The sequence below is a fragment of the Panthera onca genome, chromosome B4 (assembly GCF_046562875.1).
Source record: "Panthera onca isolate mPanOnc1 chromosome B4, mPanOnc1 haplotype 2, whole genome shotgun sequence".
NCBI lineage: Eukaryota > Metazoa > Chordata > Mammalia > Carnivora > Felidae > Panthera > Panthera onca.
This window is the reverse complement of record NC_138345.1, coordinates 105254739-105269346: the sequence shown is the minus strand read 5'-3', so window position 1 is coordinate 105269346 and position 14608 is coordinate 105254739. Positions and strand designations below refer to the sequence as shown.

Below are 14608 nucleotides of genomic sequence, written 5' to 3'. Positions count from 1 at the left end.
AAAGTTTTAAAATCTTTTAATGCAATGTTCCCTAAACTTCAGATATAACCACCTATCATTTGTATTATTACTTACTTGATGTTTTTCCAAATCATCTTTTCTTCCTTCTATCCCCACCTAGAACATTTAGATGAGCTAGTTATATCTTTAAACTATAAACAGAAAAATAAAATTATAGGGATTAAAGATTATCTCTGACCTCCTAGAATCATCTTGTATCTGTCCAGTGGTGGTGGACCTCACTTTGGTAATCAGTGTTCTGAAGTTACATAATAATGTATGTCTAGAGATCATTTTCCTAATAAAAATTCCTAACACCATGCAGTTTTTTCAGTAGTTTCCAAAGCAGGTAGATTTATAAACATTGAAGATGTTAAAAAGAAAGAAAGAAAGAAAGAAAGAAAGAAAGAAAGAAAGAAAGAAAGAAGAAAAGAAAAAAAAAGAAAAGAAAAAAATAAATAAATCTAGGTTACTGATTAAAAGTTAAGTACAGGACCTAACAGGAGCTTACATCATTCCCAAAAGCTTCTAAAATTAATTAATAAAAATGGGCATTTCATGCCAACGATATACTAGGTCCATTATTTCAGGCTTTGGTCATAAACATCTTTAAGAGATATAACTGTAACTGAGGATATGAAATGTACTAATAACTGCTACTACCACGAAGGAGGGATATTAGGTTACGTTAACTGATAAAACTGAGCAAAGCACATTTCTTTTCTTTCAAAACTGAAACAGAACAAGAAGAAATTTCTGTATATCAGAGAAAATTACGGAATAAAAACAGCATATATACCTTAAAAGAAAAACTGTATTGTCAAATAGTCTCTAAATGGTCCATGAGAAAACTTGGCTTTTTTCAAAACTATGTAAATAAACAGAAAAAACAAAACCAAAAATAAAAGTTAGCTCATAAGGACATATAATACCAGACACATGTATAATATTACAGGTGGTAAGATATTTACCTTGGTGCATTTTATTAATGATTGATCAAAAATCAATGGGTAGCTCAGTCAGTTAAGTGTCCTACTCGTGGTTTTGGCTCAGGTCATGATCTCACGATTTGTGAGATTAAGCCCCACATCAGGCTCTGAGCTGACATTGTGGAGCCTGATTGGGATTCTCTCTTTCCCTCTCTCTCTGCCCCTCCCCCACTTGCACTCTCTCTCAAAATAAATTTAAAAGTTTTTTAAATAAAAAAATAAAAATAAATCAATGAAGAATTCACTTCTTTTGAAATATAGTTATTTAGTATCAGAATTCTATCAAACACATGGACTTTATAATCCAATATTTTATAATGATTGGTAACATTTCTTATGGAATTTAAGCCTCCCCATTTGACCTAACAGTTAAGTGTAGTTTAAAAAACCTGTCATATTAATAAAAAATATTTTGGAACTATATATGGCATTTATGCTACATCTCACTTATAAATAAGGGGGGAAAAAAACGTTTTGTTAATAACCACTTTTCCAGCAAGGATTTTTCATTTGGATTTGGGAGGTCTATCCATTCTGTAACAGTTCAAATATACAGCCACAGAGGAAGTTACAAGATGCAGGTTTTAAGTTACATGTAAAGGGTATTTGTCTAATTGAATAAATTTCTCTTCTCAGCAAAGAGTAAGCCTAGATAGATACACTTCCTTCTTCTTTCAAGACATGCCAGATACCGCCAGGAGGTAGGTAACCTGAAACTACTGGCTGTAGGTTCTTTAAGAAAAAGAAAGACAAGCTCAGTGAAGAGGTTCTGGTTGTTCAGTTTACTCTGTCCTCTGAAAATCTGTGGGGAATGGGCACGAGAAGAAAACCAGTCCCTTATTACAAGACAAGGGGTCCCTGTGACAAAGTTACTTTCAGATGAAAAAAAAAAAAAAAAAAAAAAAAAAAACAAAACCCAAAAAACATTGGTATACATGTATTAAACTGATAAGGTTCTTTTTTCATGCAATAAAAATACTGCTAATCACTAATAAAGTAATATCACATAATTTAGATGAGGTGGACATGGGGAAAGCCTTTGTAGGCGTATCTAGGTATACTCATTCAAGTAAAAAAAAAAAGATGGAAATACGTATTTCATGAAAAATTACAGTAATATACAGGGTGAAGCAAGAAACAGTAGAAAGCAAGTATCAGGGAGAGTACAAACTGGAGAGGGTGTGCCCCATCTAAATGCATTCCAGGTAAAAACAGAAAATTGAACACTATTCACGTCAACACAAAACACATGCTAACCTAATTTAGACCATAGGCCAGGAGGCTGAGATCCTGGTGTTAAAGTCTGGGAGTTTGAATACAAGGTAAATGTAGGAACAGGAAGTTAAACCGAGCTCACCTTGTCTACTTTTTCTTAAAAATCTAGATTTTTTTTTGTTTATTTTTATTCATTTTCTATTTTTTCTGTCTGTTCACTTAGATTTAGCCAGTACAAAAGATTTAGATATAACCAGAATACAAACACATATTAAAAATTAAGTTGCCAAGTTAGTTTGATACTATCAGTATTACTTCATCCATTGAAGATAAGCAGTAGACATCTTACTATGTCTGGTCCCTTCCTACAGGGACTTGGTCCTCCTCCCAACCATTCTAACCATGGAGGCCCTGCCAAAAGAGGTGTGCTACTGCCCCTGCCACTCTGCCCCATGGTTCACTCAAGAGAGGACACACGACCCCAGAAGGGTCACTCAAAGATCTCTACCAGGATTAACAGAGACACCAAGGCAACCCCTCCTGAGATTGAAAAGGGTCATGACATTATGTCTATAAAGGTGTACAAGTTGTCTTTGCAACTGACAGAGCCCCACAGGGAGAGGCATGAACCCAAAGGAAACTGGATACAGAAAATGGAGACAAATTTCTGAAAGGTAAAGCACCTGGATCTAATTGTGCCTACGTTTAATCAACTCCAGAAATTTTCAATTATAGGAATTAATAAATTCTCTTTTGTGTTTAAGCAAATTTAGACCAAGTTTCTATTACTTGCAAACACAAACGTGTCATAAATGTAAGAGACAAAGAAGATATTTGGGTTTTGCATATATCCATTAATATCTTACTGCATCCTCTTTCCAGGGAAAAACAGCAAATTTTTCCCCAAGGGATTTTTCTAACCTGACATAGACAGATACTCTGACTTAATTACCAGTACCTTTGCAGGGGGAGGGCTGTTAAACCACATTTTCTTATTTGACAACTCCCCAGATTTACTACACGTTCTATACATACTTTGACACAAACAATTCTTTGATAATAATGAAAATATTGATTATATGAAGTATCACACATAGCAACCTTATTTCCTGATCCCAACTAAGTGTTAATGGAACAAACTTCAAACAAACAAAACTGAAAGCATTTAAACCAATTTTTAGGTTATATATGAAGTACCACAGTACTTCAAGAAAATTCAACCATACTACATCAATAGACATGAATATTTGGGCCAATGCATAGGCCCAAAACAAAGAAATCACAAATACTAAGCACCTACTAGTCTCACAGGCATGATTAATGAAAAGACTGTTTCAGAAAAACAGCTATCATCATTTCCATTTCCAGCAGTTAAATCAATAGTCTCTCACCACAGGTTTCAAAGATGAAGCAAACCAGAGAAAGTAATGCATACTCACAAATTATAAAGCATGTCAGCCATGTTGCTACGGTAGTACAAAGCATTTCTATAGGCGCTTTCAGCTTCAGAAATTTTGCTCTGACTCTTCAGAACATTTCCAAGGTTACCCCATGCTGCCAAGAAGAGAAAGAAGTATTCAGGCTGAGCGTCAATCCAATTATACATGACATAATATCAGGGCGTCAGGAAGTACCACAGGGAGAGAAAACCTCCATAAAGCATTCTTAAGAAGGAAAAATTTATTTCCTTTATAATCCAACATTTCATCAAACCAGGAGATTAAATACAATCGAAGTCTTAAAAAAATTAAAGTAATTATTATGTCTCAAAGCTGATATACATATGCAGTTCATCATAAGGCCAAGAACAATGTTATCTTAAGATCATCTACAAAGACTTCAGGCTCTTTCAAATTTCAGTAGGGGTCTGCATGGCCTGAAATTATTGTAAACTTACTGAACCAGAACTGTAAGAAATCATCTTAAAATAAATAAAGATTTCCATTCAAATACGATAAAACTGAAAAATGACATAAGAGAACAGCATATAAAGCAAGATAACTAAGATCAAAGCTATAAAGAGGCTTAATCATCAGAAACATGACACTTTTTAAAACAGTTAAACATATATGGTTTATTCAGATATAATGTTCTTTTATATGCTCCTTGTTAATAAATTTATTTGTAGGAAAGCCAGTGTCTCAGTATTTTCACACATAATACTTTTTTTTTTAATTTTTTTTTTTTAACGTTTATTTATTTTTGAGACAGAGAGAGACAGAACATGAACGGGGGAGGGTCAGAGAGAGGGAGACACAGAATCTGAAACAGGCTCCAGGCTCTGAGCCGTCAGCACAGAGCCCGACGCGGGGCTCGAACTCACGGACCACGAGATCATGACCTGAGCCGAAGTCGGCCGCCCAACCGACTGAGCCACCCAGGCGCCCCTCACACATAATACTTTTAAAAAAAATCTGTGTTTTGGGATGCCTGGGTGGTTCAGTTGGTTAAGCGTCTGACTTCTGGTTCCGGCTCAGGTCATGATCTCACAGTTTTGTGAGTATGAGCCCCGCATCAGGCTCTGTGCTGGCAGCACGGAGCCCTGCTTGGGATTTTGTTCTCTCTCTCTCTGCCTCTGTCCTGCTCATGCTGTCTCGGTCTCAAAATAAAGAAGTACACTTTAAAAAAATAAAAAATAAAAAAATATGTGTTTTCTGTATGCTTTTTCTTTTTCACCCCAAGTAATCATGATGTTTCAACATTCAAAAGACCAAACCTACACTATTAACAACTGTCCGTACAGTCTGCAGACTTAGGACTCAAGACTGGATGCTTCTGCTGCCTTTCTTCTTTACCGAAAGGAGAGGCGGTATTGAGTCCTAAAACCAGAGTCCTTCCCAGGCAGAGGGCAGGGATGAGAAGGCTTTTGTGTATCGAGAATATACTTATTTGGATAATTACTGACTTTATCTGAAGAATGAAAGGGGTTTGGCAGTATCAATTTTTAATGAATAAAAAAGTGTAGAATCTTTTAGTAATGAAGTTGCCTGTGTGCCCTGCTAATTTAACACTGTGCCTTAATTTACTCGTCTGTAAAACAGTTAAAATAATTAGTATTTCATGGGTCTTGTGATAAGGATTAAAGGTGTTAAGACACGTGGCAAACACAACAAATATTTGCTATTATCATTAATATTATTGTGATCGGTGCTCTTTTGCAATTTACCATGTCAAGCATTGCTTATAGAAACAATGTCAAATATAATGCATTATATGCCATTATGTTATCTACAGAGAATAATAATCTTCTATATTTGGAAAGTCATATAACTCCTTTTTCCTCTGATGGAAAACAGAGGGAAAGCACAGCACTTACAATTACTCATCACTTAATAATGTCACATACCACACCACACCCTTGAAATGGATCATCTCACTGAGCTCTCAACACCGACCTATACATAAATACCCCATCTACTCTGTGAGTGAGGAAACAGACTCAGAGACACTAAAGAACTTGCAAATTTAAAACAAAAGCATTAGAGCAGGAATTCCAATCCAAGAGTGGTGGCTTCCAAACTTTTTCCACCATTCACCTAAGATTTTCATACCACATTTCATCTTTCACTGCAAACCAACTTTCACACACTACAAATCAGACCTTGGCATTATGAATCCATGAAAAATTGAATCCCTAAGCTGAAAGATAAAACTTAGTTTTAAAATATTGTCGAATTAGTTTATAATAGTGACAGTTTATAATATTGAATTAGTTTATAAGTTTATAATATTGTCAAATTACTTTATAATATCCAATAATATAATATTGGAATAAAATTCCAATACTAAGTTCAGTAACAGGAAATATAAAGTAGCAGGAAAAGCATATAGTAAAGTAAGTTATAATTATCTTCAAACTTAATAGGTATAATGTCACATGTATTTTATATCCAGTCCTGCTTCTCCCACCATCACCATTACCAAATTAATAAAGTATGGATCTATGGAAACTTCTAATAGCCAGGTTGTTTTCAACCCACTTCACTTCTCTCAAAGTTCTGCTTTGATTGTGGCATTAGTGAATGAAAGTATATTTACATTGCAATCACTCCACAGAAATGCCTCCAAGTATTAATTTAAGCATCAGGAAAGCACCATCATAATACTATCTCATCCAACCCATACTCTTGGAACACAGATGCTGAACAAAAAACCAATAGCAAAGAACTGATTTGAATATTTTAAGGCATTTTTTTTCAGGAACTTACATCTCAATTAAATAATAAACTAACAAGTGTTTCTCTTTTTAATAGTCAACAGACATAGAGTTATGCTCAGAATATGTTTACTGAGTTGGTCATTTATTCATTTATGTACGTATCTAATAATTAAACAAATATTTGCTAGCACCCAGTCGGTGCCTGGAACTTTATTAGGGGCTGGGTGCACAGACCCATACATACATACAAGTTCTCACCCACGTGGAGTTTATGTTTGAAGTGGCTTATGTGAAGAAGCTTATGTGAAGAGGAGTGGGGAAGGAGGACCACACCAGAGAATAAATGGGTTAACTTCAGATAATGCTAAGTGCTACAAACAAAATAAAACAAAGCTAGGTAGACTGAATGAGGCCAATTTATACAGATATCTTAGGCACGGGGAAATGTATGTGATATCTAAGGACTAAAAGATAAGGAGCTCAGCCTTACAAAGATTGGTGATGCCAGATAAGGGGAATAGTAAAAGCAAAGGATCCAGGGTGGCTTCCACTGGGACAGGCAGCAAAAGAGATGGTTATTTCAAAGTGAGAATACAACTCAGAATTAAAAACCAACAGCAAGGTTATTTGTGGCAAAGCCACAATGTAATACCATGTTTCTTGTTCTTTGTCCAGATGGAAGCCTCTCACATCTTTATGATTCAGTCATTGCCCTAGGTGACTGGGACAAGAAAAAGAAAATTCCCAAATTAAGCATATACTTGTATTTATTTTTTTTTAAATTTTTTTTAACGTTTATTTATTTTTGAGACAGAGAGAGACAGAGCATGAACAGGGGAGGGGCAGAGAGAGAGGGAGACACAGAATCTGAAACAGGCTCCAGGCTCTGAGCTGTCAGCACAGAGCCCAATGCGGGGCTCGAACTCACGGACCGTGAGATCATGACCTGAGCCGAAGTCGGACGCTTAACCGACCAAGCCACCCAGGCACCTCAAGCATATACTTTTAAAACAATTTTACCTACTTATGGAACAAAGAGGAATGAAGGAAAAAAGTGGGGGAGGGGGAGGGTAGACTTTGATGTCCTGAACTCATCAGACTCTCACCACCAGGCTGTTTTTTTCTATTATATATTACACATTCTTACAGAATACCAACTTGAGACAAGATTACTTTCAATCCATGATGAGACAAAGCAAGATTACTTCATAATTTTACTAAACAGAAAAAAGAAAAAGGCCAGTGTACAACCCAAGAAACACCAAAAACATCCCTCTCTCTTCCTAAATGAATGGCCTCTTTATCCAGTCACAGAATTGATTCAGCATCCAATCTAGAGAACACCCTGCTTCTTTAGACGCTCTCCCAAATCACCCAACCAATATTCAAATTCTATGACACAACCTCAGGATGCCCATGATGTGGTGTTCCCTCAGTGCAAGTAGTAATTAAGCCAAATTCCTCACTACCACTGTGTTCCTGATGGTCTTAGGCTGAAAGGCATCACACTCAAATATGAAAACAATTTCTTTTCAAAATCCGCCCCCCCCCCTTTTTTTTTTTCCCTCAAGCTCATTTATTACCTGCATACCAGTCTCCTCTTTCAGTGTTAAAGAAGAATGGGCAGATCACCACTACCTGGCTTCCTGCAAAGTGGGCAGGTCACCTTAGGGCAAACTACCAGCTCAAATATTTGTCTCAAATTAGCAGTGAGCATTCGGGTGTCCCCCAAATCATTATTTTCCTTACTCATAAGTTTAAGGCATCAAAATCCCTTTTTTCTTAAATAACCGTTCTTCAGTACTGTGTTTACCAAAATACATTTTAGGTTTTGGGTGTTTGTTTGTTTGTTTTTTGGTGTAAAAACTGCTGTCACTATTTCCACACATTCAAATTTAAATATGATTAATTATTGCATCACTGCTACAAAAACTCAATGCTGGGGCGCCTGGGCGGCTCAGTCGGTTGAGTGTCCAATTTCGGCTTAGGTCATGATCTCATGGTTTGTGAGTTTGAGTCCTGCATTGGCTTCTGTGCTGACAGCTGGGAGCCTGGAGCCTGCTTCGGATTCCGTGTCTCCCTATCTCTCTCTGCCCCTCCCCTGCTCACACTCCATCTCTGTCTGTCAAAAACAAATAAACGTTAAAAAAAAATTAAAGAAAAAAACCCTCAATGCTAACATAAAGATCACTTCTAAATATATAAAACTATCTTATAGAATATGACCTAAAATTTAAAAATTCCACTGGGGTCAACTAAATAGTAATTCTTTTCATAAAAGTGATCATTTATCGTATTTCAATAAAAATTTTTAAAAAATCAATGAATTAAAAAAAACATTTAAAATTTAGCTATCACAGATATGGTTTAGAAGAAAACACATTGAAGTGAACTATAAAAAGTATATTTTAGGAGGGCTAACGTCATGATTTCACAGCTATATAATTATCCTAAAGACTTAATCAGAGTAGTCATGGTTTTTTTCTTGTTGTTGTTGTTTTTTTTATTTAAATTTGATCATATCAACCAAGTCAACTTCTTTTTTATATCAGATCAATTTTTAAATGTAGCTAGTCTGAGTAATTGAAACTACCCAAACTATCCAAACTTGAAAAATATGGAGAAATATTCTAAGGCTCATGGGTAGGACAATTTAACATGATTAATATAACAATTAACATTAATTTTCCCAAAATTAATCTATAAATTCTAAGTAACTTCAATCAATATTTTTGCATTGTTTATTAGTATACTCAGAAAATGTATTCTAACCACAATCTAGGAGAAATATAAAACTTGAGTTTTATACCATATTTATCATATGCAAAGGTAAATTCCAGATAGCTTTAAAAGTTAAATATGAAAAGATAAAGCTAACAAGGATATGTAAGAGAATATCTTGTGGGAGGAAAAGAGATTTCTTAGAAAGACCTTCAAATATAACTCAAAAGGTTTAAAAAATGATGAATTTGAGTATCTCAAAATTAAAGACTTCTAATTATTGAGGGATAACAGGGGCAAAGTTAAACATGCATTAATACATTAGGATAAGATATTTCAAACATTTAAATAAAAAGAAGAAAAAACTAACAAAGCAACCAGAAAAAGATAAATCCAACAGAGAGGGGAAAAAAATGGGCAAAGGAAATGAACATAAATTAAAATAAAATAAGTAAGTTAAAGCATTTTAACTAATATCCAAATTCCTTAGCAATCCAGAGAAACATAAATGAGAACAATGAGATTTGAGACTGGCAATATTTAGAAAACCGGATAAAACCAAGTACTAGTGGGATTGTGGGGGAAGGCCCAGTGTACTATCTGGTGGCAGTGTAAGCCTGAGACAGCCATCCTGTTGGGCCATTTGACAGAACTCAGTCAAATCAACAAGATTCACCAAATCCAGGATAAGCCCTAACCAGCAATCCCATGGCCAAAGAAATGTTCATCGAAGAGAACAGATAAAAGGGTGTTTAATGCAAGCCTCTTAGTGTGTGGAAAGCAATCAACATGTCCATCATGGGAGTACCACGTGGGAAATAAACTTCATGTATTACTATGCACAGATGAGAACCAACAAACGCCATATAAACACTGACACATGAATGGACCTTAAAAAGCCAACAAGGAATCAAAATATCAGGTGCATTCTGTGTCACAACACTAGCTATAAATGTTAAAAATTCATTTCACCCAAAATATCACTACACATTTTGCAAAGGCATACTACAAATCTAAGGATGAAAATCAAGTACATTAGAGCAGTTGTCTATGGTGCAAAGGGAAAATGAAGTTAGTTAGAGTTAATGGGAATAAACACATGAATAAAAGAGAGGAAACCTGAAGGGATTATCCTGGTCATGATCAAACTGGCCATGAACCTAGGAATATAATTAATCTAACTGTCTACAACTGGGTTAGGTGGAGAGGGGACACAGGGGAAATGGAGGGGAGGGAAGGAAAGGAAGGAAGAGAGAGAAGAAAAATTAAGGTCCCACATTCTTTTAAAATAGAGACAGGGTTATCCTAGATCCTACTTAAGGAATAAAGAGTTTTAACATTCACAAACTTTTTCTTGTACTAAGACAATCAGAAACAGATGTCTGGGATTATCTTCAAATTTTCACTTGGTAATTACACTTTGGCCCAACAGAACTAAAAGATCTTACATTTTCATTAATATTTAATGTCACTTACATTTTTTTTTACATTTTTAGGCCTATATATTTTAGTGATGCACTCATTTCATAAATGTACTTTTTTTAAAAGTACAGTTTTATTGAAATAAAATCTCTGAAATTCATCCAAGAAATTATGATGAAGCCTAAAAAAATATCTCATTGCTTTTAAAGTCCATATTTTAATAGGGTACACACATGAAATCTAATTCACACTTTAAACTCTGAAGATAATATAATAAAGCTCTTCTTTGAAGCTCAAAAAATGTTAATTAGTTATTTCTAAAATCTCTATGTAGTTTTTAAAAGTTCTTCCCAATAGCATCTCAAAATATTCAGAGTATTCATCTTATTTTGTTATTTTACAAAATGAGTGTTATAGGAAACTGCTTTCATTTGAGAGAACTGCTGTCTCATCTCATGGCCTTACCCTGTAGTACTCTCAGCCTATGCAGAGGAAAAAGTGGAGGGAAGAGGAGGGAGAGAAGAAATTTTAAAATAGATTATGATAATAAAGATAATAAGAGTACTTCCATTATTTAAAGCTTACTATATGCTTTGACAGTGTCCAGAACTTAACCCAATAAAAACCTCTGAGGTATATTACTACACCCATTTCATTGATGAGAAAACAGGAGTTTAACTCTCTAAGTAGCAAAAAGTTATTGACAAGGCAGATCCAGATGTTTCCATGCATCAGAATCTACTTAAGAGATAAAGCTCTCTCACACTGTCAATATTGAGTTTGAATATAAAGTAGAATAACCTATTATAATACTCAATATTTTTACATATTTAATTGAGGGACTGGAGTATAATATGAAAACAAAATAAATTATTCAAATGAGTCATCAGCCCTCAGAACCACTAGGAGCAAAAAAAATCCTCCAGGAACAACAAAATAAAGCTATCTTGTACCCATGTTTCATAATGTATTTTTCATACCACAGAAAAATTAATGCCAAACAATATATTAAGTGTTTTACATTTCTTTGGGAATATAATTTTAAATGTCACATTTTCCAGTTAACTTATTGGCAATAGAACATACTCTGTAAACAAAAGGTTGTTGCTCAAAGATGCTGGGGACTCAGGTACATTTATCAAGATCTTGTAAGTGCCCTGAAGATGCCTTGCACAGAACAGACATTTAAAAAGCATTGTTTAACAAGCACATGATTTATTCCCCAGGACTAAGCATACAGGATGATTACATGAAGGGAAAGCAAACAGCTACTTCTCGGTATAAGAGAATCAGCTTTAGAAAATCTGATCTATGAAGTTATCTTATATTTGAAAAGAAAACAAAATTTTTCTGTTGAAATATCAGGAAGTGAAGTAGTTAGAATAACTCTTAACATCTCAAGGGCCCTTCACATTGATATTCAACTGCATCTAAAGGGTATCCACTTACGAAGAAACTTGACCTTAATTCACAATGAAAGCTCCTCTTGTACTTAGTCCACAATCTGCCACAGTTTATTTTATGTTCCTTGAAAGGCAGAAGAACAATTAAATATTCCCATCTTGCTAAAGTTGTTCTAAAGAGAAAATCAAATGTGAGCTCCCTCTAGAAATGCTAAGTGATCTACAGCAATAAATACCTCCAATTTTTTTTTTTTTTCAAAACCCTCATTCAAATACATGGTATCTCTAAGTTCACAGACTAACTTCAAACTTACACTATTGCAATTTCCTATCTCTTGACAGATTTCACAAAATCCATGGAGGAAGATTTGAGCAATTTTTTCAAGGATATTTTCACTTTATACTAAAAGTCTGAAGACATGTACACTTACTTATCATAAAGGTTAAAATAATTTTCTTATGACTTTGGCATACAGCACTCTTCAAAAAATTAGCTAAGATGAACGACTCCCTTAATATTATGATTTAAATTTAAGTTACTTACCATTCAGGTCTACAGAAGCAATCATGCCTGAGAGTGATCATATCAGCATTTTCATTTCACTGGTGCAATGATCAGGGTCACCAAAATCATTAAGGACACTCACTTTGGACTTCTGCCCTCAGCTCTAACTTATTTTTACCTTATAACTTTAATATAGGTCTTTAGACTCTATCTCAAAACTTGAGTTCTATGTAAAGATCTGGCAGAATTGAAACATTTAACTACAAAAAATAAGGTAATAAATCCTCAATTTTGTTTCCTCCAATATGAGTTACCTGTTTGAAATCAGAATGCTACCACCAAAAAGGGTTAAAAAATTGAAATCTTGCCAGTTATCAAAGCTGGACCAGGTGCAAAATAAAATAAGTACAGTAGTGTCTAATGTGTCTGGTAAGAATTATGTCCATTCAGATGACAGGCCTAAATGTTGTGTATATATTAACTCTTAATCCATATAATAAAGAAGATTATCATCAGTTAATACTAGATGAGGAAACTGAGTCTCAGGGAAGTCAAGTGACCTGTATAAACTAATAAAGGTAAAAGTTATGTCTGTCTCATTCCAAAGCCCTTGCTTATAATCACTATGGAACACAAGACTTTAGGTAGATTCCCCAAAATGAGATTACCAAAGATATAACTTAAGTATCATTTTAAGTTATAAAGGTTAATTATGTTAAACTTTCTCACTTTAAAGAGGGGGAAAGAAAACTGCCAAAGGAGAATTAAAAAGAGCCACGTAACTGCATGGAACTTGCAATAAATGCAATATATATATACATATTATATATATATATTAAACTACACTCCTTCCATTAGTAAAGACCATAAGGGAGTCAACATTTGTAGCCTGGGCTTTTTACTAATTATTGATAGTCACTCCAGGGAAATAAAAGTCCTTATAAGACAATAAGAACTTATTTTTCCTATAGTAACGAAACCTTGAATTATTACAAGAAAGAACATATTAAGTGGGTAAAAGAAAAGAAACTGTCTAGTTAAGATGTAAAGTGAAAAAGCAGACATAATGTAAAGACTATGATTCATAGGATACCAGAATTCATACCATATACTTTTATGTAATTCTAATTATAGCAATTTTATAATATGCAATTATTTCCTCTTAGTTCTGTATCTTTAGTTACTTCGGATGAACCTGAAACTAAATTTATTCCTATAAAGAAAAAAACAAGTATTAAAAGTGACATGGTAAAATTTAGTAGCCCAATAACATGTTAACACTGTCCTGAAAACATTGTTAGTCACTATAATATCTATGTGCATAGTACAATATACACATATAAAATTCAGAGCAGGTTTTTGCGTTTCAACACATTTAGAGTTGTTCCTTAGCATCTTAGCATCTGTCATCTCTACCACATTCCTGACACTGACATGATGGGCCACCCCCATATCTATAGCCCAGTGTCTGTTACCAGTTCCACTCGTGATCTGCGCTGCTGCGTCTCCCCTGTGCCTGCCTTTATTCATGCACTTCTCTCATCTGTGGTCAGAAGTTTTCCCATGGTCTCTCCATTAAAACAAAACAAAAAGGGGCACCTGGGTGGCCTAGTCGGTTAAGCATCCGACTTCAGCTCAGGTCACGATCTCGCGGTCCGTGAGTTCGAGCCCCGCATCGGGCTCTGGGCTGATGGCTCAGAGCCTGGAGCCTGCTTCCGATTCTGTGTCTCCCTCTCTCTCTGCCCCTCCCCCGTTCATGCTCTGTCTCTCTCTGTCTCAAAAATAAATAAACGTTAAAAAAAAAATTTAAAAAACAAAAAATCTGCTCTATATCCCTTTCTAATGGCAACGTGCTGTCTGCAAAGTTTCAGAATAACTAACCCACAGTACTATAATAATATCATAGTAAATACAACTGCATTTAGAAGTGTAATGAATTTGGAAGCACCTAAACCTTGAGTTTCTCTTCAGATCTTAAAAACAGACCCTTTTGAGCCTGTCACACTGTTAAAAGTAGACAACAAAAACACTTGGTGAATATATAAGCCCGCACACCACATACAGTGACCCTGTTTACATAACAGACTACTGATACAGTGCAGGCTTTTTAGAAATTCCTCAAATCTGACTGATCTCTCATGAAGTCAGACTGAGACTGTGAAGTTGTTCAATGGGCACCTTTAGATTGATTATA

The 14608-nt window shown here is 34.9% G+C and overlaps 1 protein-coding gene and 1 non-coding gene across 2 annotated transcripts in view; both read right to left on the bottom strand.

The window, feature by feature from the left end:
* Positions 1-14608, bottom strand: part of TMTC2 (transmembrane O-mannosyltransferase targeting cadherins 2) — a 412397-nt gene that overhangs the window by 191707 nt on the left and 206082 nt on the right. Inside the window, exon 4 of the mRNA XM_078449640.2 lies at positions 3644-3758. Within this exon, the coding sequence (XP_078305766.2) occupies positions 3644-3758 (115 nt within the window). The remainder of the gene's footprint in view (positions 1-3643; positions 3759-14608) is intronic.
* LOC132675494 (U12 minor spliceosomal RNA) lies at positions 7984-8129 on the bottom strand. The gene has a single exon (XR_009608784.3). It is a non-coding gene; the product is annotated as a U12 minor spliceosomal RNA (small nuclear RNA).